The sequence below is a fragment of the Marmota monax genome, unplaced genomic scaffold (genome assembly GCF_021218885.2).
Source record: "Marmota monax isolate L192 unplaced genomic scaffold, Marmota_monax_Labrador192_F-V1.1 WCK01_AAM20220418_F8-fsc00001, whole genome shotgun sequence".
NCBI classification, from domain to species: domain Eukaryota; kingdom Metazoa; phylum Chordata; class Mammalia; order Rodentia; family Sciuridae; genus Marmota; species Marmota monax.
Window position 1 is genome coordinate 43,672,078 of NW_026693777.1, and position 10,392 is coordinate 43,682,469.

General features: G+C 52.6%; 1 protein-coding gene across 1 annotated transcript; it reads left to right on the forward strand.

The window, feature by feature from the left end:
• Nucleotides 1-1,555: 1,555 nt before the first annotated feature.
• On the forward strand, nucleotides 1,556-10,361 carry Itpka (inositol-trisphosphate 3-kinase A). The gene is made up of 7 exons (XM_046461378.2): nucleotides 1,556-2,120; nucleotides 8,179-8,275; nucleotides 8,366-8,582; nucleotides 8,718-8,922; nucleotides 9,173-9,274; nucleotides 9,540-9,611; nucleotides 9,714-10,361. The coding sequence occupies exons 1-7, from the start codon at nucleotides 1,635-1,637 to the stop codon at nucleotides 9,915-9,917; spliced, it is 1,383 nt and encodes a 460-aa protein (XP_046317334.1). The 5' UTR covers nucleotides 1,556-1,634; the 3' UTR covers nucleotides 9,918-10,361.
• The last annotated feature ends 31 nt before the right edge of the window (nucleotides 10,362-10,392 follow it).

Genomic DNA, 10,392 nt, shown 5'->3' on the forward strand with positions numbered 1-10,392 from the left:
GAGCCTGAGATAGGAGGATAGCAAATTGAAGACCAGCCTCAGCAATTTAGCGAGACTCTCAGCAACTTAGTGGAACCCTGTCTCAAAATAAAAAACAAAAAGGAACTTGAGATGTGGCTCAGTGGTAAAGCACCTCTGGGTTCAATAACCAGTACCAAAAAAAAAAAAAAAGGAAAGAAACGGGAAGGCAAATCCTCCTGTGGCTTTAGTAAGCCTTGGAGGCAATCCTTCTAGGAATTGCCTCTCCTCAGGACCTCAAAAATCCAGGGCTATAGGTGCCTGATGGGGGATCCTTGGGCATTTGGGGGAAAGCAGAAAATACTGGCATCTCAAAGCAGCCTCGCAGTTCAGTTAAGTTGACCACCAACATGTAAGGAAGCCAAAGACCTAAACAGCACTAATGACACTAATCCGTGCTTTGCAGTGTCTGAAATTTCAGTATCAGCACTCTCTTCCAAGTAGTCCAGCCCCAACTCAGGTCGGTGAGGTTTTCCTACAATTAAAAGTGAGGAAATGAACTCAAGTGTTGAACAACTGCCTAAAATTCCATCTAGCACCACACTAAAAAGCATCTCGTTTTAGATTTCATACCTATTTTATTGTTGCTGCTGCTGCTGTTGTTTTCAGTGCTGGGGATTGAATCCAGGACCTTGTGTATGCTAGGCAAATTACTGGTGAGCTATATATTTTCAGCCCACATTTTTTTTAGCCTACATTTAATCTTATTTTATTCTCATAGTAACTTTGTAAAGTGGACAGTAACCATGCAAAGGAGAATAAGCAGAGGTGAAATGACTTGCTTAAAGTCACACAGTAGACACCAAGCCCCAGAGCTCCAAAGGGAGAGGAAGAAGGGGAGGGGGGGGAGGAGGGGGAGGAGGAGGAAGGGTTCTGCACTGCCAGAGGGTGTGTGTGTGTGGGGAGGGAATGAAGCCCGGGACTAGACTGGGACACTTGGAGAAATCCAGGCTCCGCCTCCCGACCTTGTCCTCTGCCCGCCAGGAAGTGGGGAGCTTCATAGGATGGGGGTTGGGGAGCAGCCTCAATTGGACCCCGTGACAGAGTCTCGAACTGGGCTTACGCCCTGGGGTGGGGATTCTTTGAGAAGCTGATGGCCTTGAACTCTGTGCTTAGGGCCCTGGCTGGAGAAAAGCCTCAGAGACTTGGAAAACTTTGCCTTGGATGAATAAGGAAAGGAGTCAGAGGAACTGAGTGAAAGCAGGAGCAGTTCCTTCCTGGTGGGGTCAGGGTCCTCGGAGTCGACTGGAGGAATTTTTCCCAGTTCCAAATCCGAGAAAGACAGTAAGGCCCAGAAGTGGAGCGGCCCCTCCCGCCGCCTCGAGGGCGGGTCGAGAGGCCGCCTGGGCCACGCCCGAGTTTTGTGCAGCCAGTGTTAGGGATTCCCTGCTACCAGAAGGGGTAACCCAAAGCCTTCCCAGCCACGCAAGGGCCCAGGGAGGCCCGCGCTTTCTCTGAAAGTGAAAGGAGTGGGCGGGGGGCGCGGCCGAGGCGGGGCCCAAACTGGTGCGGCTCAGGCTCCGCCCCGGGGCAGTCTCAAGCCGGAGGCGCTGAGCGTCTTCAGTCCCCGCCGCGCCGCGGGCTGGTGGGCTCAGTTGCTGCTCCAGTGCCGGGAAATGACCCTTCCCGGAGGCCCGACGGGCATGGCGCGATCGGGGAGCGCCGGGTCCTGCAGTCCCGGGCTGGAGCGGGCCCCGCGCCGGAGTGTCGGAGAGCTGCGCCTGCTCTTCGAGGCGCGCTGCGCCGCGGTTGCTGCCGCCGCCGCTGCCGGGGAACCCCGGGCCCGTGGGGCCAAGCGGCGTGGGGGACAGGTTCCAAACGGGCTTCCGCGGGCTCCCCCAGCCCCGGTGATCCCGCAGCTGACCGTGACAGCCGAGGAACCGGACCTACCCCCGGCCAGCCCTGGACCGCCCGAGCCGGAGGGTGACTGGCTCCCGGCAGTGGGCTCGCACCTGCAACAGCCACGGCGCCTTTCCACCTCGTCACTTTCCTCCACCGGCTCCTCGTCGCTGCTTGAGGACTCGGAGGACGACCTGCTGAGCGACAGCGAGAGCCGGAGCCGCGGCAACGTGCAGCTGGAAACAGGCGAGGAGGTGGTTCAGGTACGGGCCGCGGGGGCGGGGCCAGCGCTGGGCACCCGGGCTGCGCTTTGGGGACTCAGCTTTGAGCTCTTGTACGACCAACTTCTGTCCCACGCTTCCTGGGTTGAGGGTCCAATTCACACTGTTAAGGAGGAACATGGGGGCCGGAGGGAGGAGCCAGGCGGACCTCTCGCCTTGGCAGTTTTCACCTCCACTCCGCAGACTGGTCCCAGCCGGGCCCTGGGGCGTCTAAGTGGGATGAGGAGTACGCGACCTGCTGTGGAGAACGGGCGAGGTGAGGGCTCATACCTTGGTGGCAAAGAGGTAGCACTGGGGGATCAAAGGAGCCTTAGTCTTGCCTCCTGAACCCTCGGAATTAGGGGGACAAATGAACGCTTCCCTCTCTCCCCGCCTCCTCTCGGTGCCGCGGCCCCACCCCCGCCGTTGCCACGGTTTCCCTCTCCTGAGTGGGAGTGGAACGGCGCTCCAGGCTCTGCTCCGGAGCCGCTGCCGTCTGCTCCCGGCTCCCGCACGAGGCGTGGACGCAGGAAAGGAATGCGCAGGGCTGGAGCTCTGGGCAGGGAGCGGAATGCAGCCCACCTGGTACGCACCCCAATGTCCTCGGTTTACAGCTCCTGCACGTGGCACAGGAGAAGGTAAACTGAGGCTGAAAGGGGACAGGAGCAGTATCTGTAGTCACTGCCTCTGGATAGTCTGGATATTCTGGAACCAAATTTGACCCTCGGATAACAGGCCAGAGTGCGGTGAAGTCATTTCTGGTGTCCGCTCCTTAGGGATGTGTGCCTCCTGGGATAGCTGCCTTGTCGCCCTGGTTTTGACCAAGACCAAATTCTTTAACTGCACGCAGTCAGTATGGAACTGTTCTAGATCCACATTACGCAAGTATCCCGGGAGCTGAGGCAGAAGCGAGGGGCGCCCCAGTGTCTCCAAGCCTGTCCAAAACACCTGGTCCTGACGACTAGGGGTGAAAGCCGCGGACGCACGCTGGGGTTGCCTGGACGCTGCGGGAAGAGTGCTGGGACACGGCCTGGTCCTTTTGGACCGGAGCTCCACTACACACTCGGATTGGACGAGGTGGGGGAGACCGACCATATAACAACTTTCAATGGCTCCGTGACTCAGAGAACCTCGGAGATTTACAATACCCAGAGAGCGGTGGGGTTTGTAAGACACACACACACACACACACAAAAAAAAAAAAAAAACCTCACAGAAGGAACACCCCTCCGCTGTCAGGTGTAGGCGCGGGGCTCAGTCACGAGCCTGTCGCATCCTTCTTCCTCGGCGGGTAAGCTTACCCCCCTGACCAATGATGGATCCTGAGCCCACACTGGCCTATGTGCCGCCGAGAGTTTCCAAGGCAGTGGAATATAGAAGAACGACCGGACCCCTCCGACCCCTCCGACCCCTCCTCAACCTGAGCAGTAGGTAGGCTACTCCCCCGCTCAAATCTCTGACACCTGAGAGGCGGACTCAGGGAGAAAGGGCGCGACCAGTGGGGGCGCGAGGCACACCCCATTAGCCTCTTCCGCCCATGGGATCCAGCCAAGCTGCGGCTGGGGGTGTGTGTGTGTGGGGGGGGGTGGCGGCAGTATTGCCTGGAAGAGGTACCACAGCCCAAGCCTGCATGCAGTTTGTAGGCAGCCTCGGCTGGGTCAAGACTTGGAAGACCAACCTCAGGTCGACCTCTCCCACCCCAAGTGTCTGCTTCTCCCGACGCCAGGAGCTGTTGAGGGCCCTTCTAGTTCCAAGGCTGCGTCTTACAGGCCTTCCCAACCCCCAGCCCTGCGGGGCCTCCCTGAAGGCAAACAGCCACCACAGAGCAGATAAGCCAGGGGCTGTTGACAGAGGTTGCCTGCGTCCGCGTGGAAGGGCCCTGAACGGACTTTGCCTCACACCGCGGGTCCCACAGTCTGCACAGCACGCCCGCCCAGGCCATTTTTAGGGCTTCCCCTAGCAGGAAGCAGAACCCTCAGGCTGAATTGTGAAGGATGCACCTAAGGAAAGGGTACTGTGGCCCCACTCTAGGACTCTCAGATGGCCAGCCCCTTACATTGTAGCCTGAGCCGACCAAGGTCAGGGGAGATTCTGCCTGCTTCATTCTGGTGCATGCAACCTTCCCCTAGAACTCCAAGCATCCTGTAAAGCCTGTCTAGAGCAGGATATTTGGAAATGGGCAGCCTCCCTTTCTTTGATGGCCTTTCCTCTGGTACAGGGAAGAGTCAGGATCAGTGAAACCCAGACATGCCAAGAAGAGTAGTTGGAGGCCTTTCCCCAAGGGTAGTTGTCATGATATTCTTACACCTGCCTCCTCAAACAATTGTGAGGGGTAGTTCTAGCAGAACAGAGGGTGCTTGGCTCTTGTTCATCTGTTTTTCTTCTCTCAGTGCTCCAGGCTAGGTAAGGAGACCTGGATGCTGTCCCCTTCTGGACTGAGAACCCCCACACATCACTTTCCACTAATTATAGAGTAGAATTTAGGTTAACAGACTTCCTTTTTAAAAAGCAAATGCCCATGGGAAGGTGAAGTCGTGGGTCAATTTATACCTTAGTGCAAATCATTGTATAAATTTAAACTGATTGCTCTCCCTACCACCACCACAGGGAGTGCTAGTTTGATAGGACAATTGGAACATGGGGAGGGTGCTGGGCTGGCAGAGAGCTGTATGACTGACTGGAGCCCCAGAACGAAAGTGAAGACAGCAAATGATCTGTTTTGGTAGGAGATAGGCTGAGAGTCTGGGGTGATATGAGGAACAAGTGTCTTTAAGGCTTCCAAATAGAGTTTAGATTAGAGAGGGTCTGGTGCTAGTATCCAGCTAAGCTCAGCCCAGTAGCACATATTCCTTGTTCAGCCCTAGCAGTGGGGATTACCAGGGGGCCTCTTGTGACTTCATCAAGGAGTGTCTCACACAATCGGCTCCTCTGATTATTGCCCTCAGATACCCAGGTAGTTTCTGGCTGTGTGTAGGTTTCCAAGGGCATCTCCATGGAGCAAAGGATGGGGTTTTGGCCTCCTTGGCAGCTAGATTTCACTCTGTAACATTAAAAATCTGCTTTCTGATGCCCATACAATGAAAGTCTTACCTGTTCAAAAATATCTTCCCTGCCGTTGTTCATGAGCCAAAATTCCCACCCACTTACCAACCTAACCACCCACTGAAGAATGATTCTCCAAAGCCTTCTTGGATACATTCATTTGTGAATGTATTATGCTTTATGGGGGAGTTGTCTCCCTAAGATAGAAGATGGTAGCCAGTTGGGGTTCATGATATTTGCATCAACTCTTTCCATGCTTGACCATATCTGTTACTGGCAAGGGAGATAAATCCTGTCAAAGAAACCTCAGGAGGGTTCACCTGAAATAATGGGTATGGAAGCCCTTTGTTTCCTACATAGCTAGAACCAGTCATAGTGACTGCTGCTCTTGGCTCATGTGAGACTCACAAAACCAGGATAGGAAGAGTAGGTAATGGTTTCATTTCACCTCAACTTGTGAGCAATTTGATGCTGTTATCATACATGAACCAAGTTGAAGTATACCATATCAAACCCTCTTCACCCAGGCCTACCTTCCACCTTCCAGACCCCTCCATGCTTCCTTCCACATGACCCCAGAAGGAATCTTCTATCTTAGGGAGATAACTCCCCCATGAAGTATAATACATTCACAAATGAATGTATCCAAGAAGGCTTTGGAGAACTAACCCAAGCTGCTTTCCCCTTTTACTAGGGTAGCTATAGAACTAGTTGTTATGCTATTGCTAAATTCACTCTGGTCCTACTATTCCCCAAATTTTGCTGACAGGCCCCTAAAACTGCCTGAAGTTCCCACTTTTAAAACCATGACTTTACATGAAAGCAAAGATGTCTAGCCAGTAGGGAGAAGTCCCCAGGCTAATCTCAGTGTTCCCTCAGAAATCAAAACCCTCCTAGCTCCTTAAAGCTGCAAATCATTTTACCTTGTACAAATCTCTCTCTTATATGGTACCTCATTTGACTCCATAAAGGGAGATAGGACGATAGCATGAACTTTGAAACCTTCTGGAGAAACTGGATCAGGGGAGGGAGGTGGACAAGTAGACAGCTTCAACCAGAAATGGGGAGTTAGGGCCAAGGAATAAGGGGATGCTAAGTTCTCTGAAAGCTGGTGATATAGCTTAGTGGTAAAGCACTTGTCTAGTATCCCCAAGGCCCTAGGTTCAATCCCCAGCAGCACACACACACAAAATTAACTCCTATAAGCCTTGATTTTCTCCTGCAAAATGGGACTAATAATATCAACTCATGTATTTGCTGTGCCTGGGGATTATCATCATCAAGATTCCCAAATGGAATGTGAGAGAAGGGGGTCTGGGACAATGCTGCTGAATATGTATGGTACATAAATAACCTTCCTGGAATTTTACTTAAGGATTTGGAGGTGGGGAGTTTTATAATAAAACTTGGATTTATTATGCAGGAAAATGCAAGCCTTGTATGTATTTAAAGATTTTAAAAGGGAGTTTTGAAAGAGATGTCATGCTTCTAGTGGGCTGCTTCTGGCTACACCCCCAGTTCCCCACGGATTGGACATGTGATTACGCCCTACTGCGCCATGTAGGGACTTTAGTAGGAAAGCGAGAGCAACACTGTCTAAGGGAAGATGAGAAAGTGCCTGGCAAGCAGTCAGCAGTTAGTAAATGGAGCTCATGTTAGGGCAGTCACTATGTCAACCCAGAGAACACAGACCCATACATATAATTTGTGTGGCTTCACTCAGCTAAAAAGTGACAAAGTCAGAACTGGAACCCACTGTTCACTCCCCACCCAGGGCTTTGTCACCAACTCCCCATGTGAAAGGCTTTATGATTAGCAGCCTTTCACTACTTAGGCCACCTCCTCTGTTCTCCTTTTCCCTCTTAGAATTTCCTCTTGGCATAGGACTGGGTTCCAGTCCTATGGGGACATACACGTGTATCTCCTTTAAATGGCAGGCATCCCTGTGAGAAGGCAATAGACACAGATAAGCAAACCTGTGCACTTCAGAGAGCAGACATAGGACTACTGAGTCCGAGGTAAGAAACAGAAAGGTCCCAGTTGTCTGCTTTCAGGATTGGGTGAAGGCCTAAGCAATGTTCATAACGCAAGGGGTACATCCCCCAAAATCTACTTCTCTCAGTCAGTTTTGTCTGACAGGTATTCAGCTTTGCTTCCTATTTTCAGGCTTAGATTTCTGGGTTCAGATCAGAACCAAGGGTGACTTGGGCTTCGCCAACAAGTGAGGAATGCATGGAATCCAGGGACAACTGAGAGTCTTGGGGAACTGCAAAACTTTCTCAGGCCCTGGCAGGCTGGCATCCATGCCCTAGACCCCAAAAGGTTGATTCTATTTGTTCCCTAAATGAAAGGAACTGAGGTCCCTAGTGAATTAATTGGTGATCCAGATTTGTCCATCTTCTGCTTCACACCACGGAATGAGATGCCCCAGGGAGCTGAGCGCATATCACACCCAAGACTCATTTACTACTCCCAACAACCCAGAAAGTGTAGTTATTTCTCCATTTTATAGATGAAAAGACTGACACACAAAGGCTTGTTTCTCAGGCCCTAGAATCTTCTGAAGCATTGATAGAAATGCAAATTTTTGGCTACATTCCAGACCTACTCAGAGTTTCCCTGCAGTAGACTCATAGAGCCTCAAATCTGTAACAAGGGTGATCATCAAGTTGTTCCCATGCTCACAAAAGTTGAAAAACCTTGATAGTGCAATTTAGTAACCCACCCAAAGTAACTTCTGAGTGGTAGAGCTGAGGCATAAACTTGAGCTTTCTGACACTACTAGGTCCAGGGCTCTTTTCAGCTTATTGGAGAAACTGAAATCAGGTTCTCTATGTCTGCTTCAGTGCCCACCACATTGCCCCACAATAAACTCCCTGAATGAATGGATGAGTAAATGAAATTGTGTGACCCCAGCTGCTTCCACTGGGTTGGGGTCAGGACAAGGCCCTATTCCAGTGGAAAACGTTTATGCATTACTGAGACACCAGTTTGCAGACTGGGCCCGTGTTGCTTTCAGAAAAGCCACTGGCAAAAGATCCGGACCATGGTGAATCTGCCAGTCATGAGCCCTTTCAAGAAGCGCTATGCCTGGGTGCAGCTGGCGGGACACACAGGTAAGTGAGAATCACTGCCGGGACCAGTGCGTGGGGAGGGTTACTGAGACTGGAAGGGACTGAGTAGCACTAACTAGTGCCCTTCCGCAGGGAGTTTCAAGGCTGCCGGCACGAGTGGACTGATCCTGAAGCGCAGCTCGGAGCCTGAGCGCTATTGCCTGGCGCGGCTGATGGCTGATGCGCTGCGTGGCTGTGTGCCCGCCTTCCATGGCGTTGTTGAGCGCGACGGCGAAAGCTACTTGCAATTGCAGGACCTGCTTGATGGCTTCGATGGACCCTGCGTGCTTGACTGCAAGATGGGCGTCAGGTTTGCATGCCCTGCTGGGCCAAGAGGAACCAACGTGGGCTGGGACAATCTCTCAATTCAGTTCCTAAGGGAAGTACTAGATTGGGGTCCTGGTGCCCGCACCTCACATCCTGTTTCCTGTCTGTGCTCCCGCAGGACTTACCTGGAAGAGGAACTGACCAAGGCCAGAGAGCGGCCCAAACTTCGGAAGGACATGTACAAGAAGATGCTGGCGGTGGATCCTGCAGCACCCACTGAGGAGGAGCATGCGCAACGGGCTGTCACTAAGCCTCGCTACATGCAGTGGCGGGAAGGCATCAGTTCCAGTACCACGCTTGGCTTCCGTATCGAGGGCATCAAGGTGGGCCAGGCCCACTTTGCTTTGCACCTCAACGTCTGGGCCCTTGTTTCATCCCAGCCCCTTTCGCCGGGCTGGTGTTCTACCCACTTTTTTGACCACTCCACCAGCAGCACCGAGCGACGCCCTCTGGCGGCGGTCTCACTGTCCCTAGAAGTTAATGTCCTGGGAGGTATTGCTGCCCTGGCATGATTCTCTTCCCGCCACCCCATGCGGGTCAGAGCCCCTGACACTCCCTGCCCACCTCCTTCAGAAAGCAGATGGCTCCTGCAGCACCGACTTCAAGACTACACGAAGCCGGGAGCAAGTGACTCGGGTCTTTGAGGAGTTTGTACAAGGCGATGCAGAAGTGCTGGTGAGAACCTGATCCCAGAATCCTGATATATTGAAGCATCTGAACCCAAGGGTGCCTCCTGGTCACCTGTTCCAGTGCCTTTGCCTATGTGACTTCCCTTGGTAGCATTTATTTAATTGTTGTAATTGCTGTATTTCCTTCCCTCCCGAGCCATGCAGGGGAGTCTCACAACCATATTTGCCAAGCTGAAAATGCATCATGGCTCCTAATGTTAGCAGGACTTCCTTAGCTTGTAAAATTAATTTGCCTACTCTACCCTCTCCAGAGGATGTATCTGAACCGTCTGCAGCAGATCCGAGATACCCTGGAGGTCTCTGAGTTCTTTAGGAGGCATGAGGTAAGAGGCTAGTGTGCTCAGGTGCTGGGTCTATGGTGGTTAGAGTGGGAAAAGAGTTGTGGGACTTCTTCAGGAAAAGGCCTGACTGTTGGGGCTTGGCAGGTGATTGGCAGCTCGCTCCTGTTTGTGCATGATCATTGCCATCGAGCCGGCGTGTGGCTCATCGACTTTGGCAAGACCACACCCCTTCCCGATGGCCAGATCCTGGACCACCGGCGGCCCTGGGAGGAGGGCAACCGTGAGGACGGCTATTTGCTGGGGCTGGACAATCTCATTACCATCCTGGCCAGTCTTGCTGAGAGATGAAGCCAACCCTTTGTCCCAACACTTGGGCCAACAGTCAGACAGATGTGGACCTGCAGCTGCATCCCCACTGTGCATGCCAGCAAGAGACAGGAATACCGCTGGGTGGGCAGTTCATTCAGTCCTGCAGGGCCAGGTGCCAACCACTAAGGGAATGCACTGCCAACACCCAGAATTGGCCTCCACTGAGCCCCAGTGTTCCCAGAGCTTAATGACACTAATTTTATAGGAGGGGAGGGGAACCATGGGCTCCTTCGCCAGCCCAGCTCTTCTGAGGCAGCTTTGTACCTCTCCAGAGGGGCCAGGTAAAAAATTTTATTTCACAGGTCTAGACCTATTGGTCTAACTTCCCACACTACAATGGACTCCTCATTCCTAATAAAACTCAAAGACTCAGTTTTGTGACTCAGGCCTCATCCACTCCCTCCTCTGGACTCCTTTCCTCAGTTCTAAAATATTTCATGTCCACTCAGATCAC

Bases quoted from the DNA above. Each gene is read 5' to 3' on its own strand.
- Itpka (XM_046461378.2), top strand. From the start codon at position 1,635: ATGACCCTTCCCGGAGGCCCGACGGGCATGGCGCGATCGGGGAGCGCC. The intron at 8,583-8,717 runs GTTTGCATGCCC...GTGCTCCCGCAG, and splicing joins GACTGCAAGATGGGCGTCAG to GACTTACCTGGAAGAGGAAC. The intron at 9,275-9,539 runs GTGAGAACCTGA...TACCCTCTCCAG, and splicing joins AAGGCGATGCAGAAGTGCTG to AGGATGTATCTGAACCGTCT.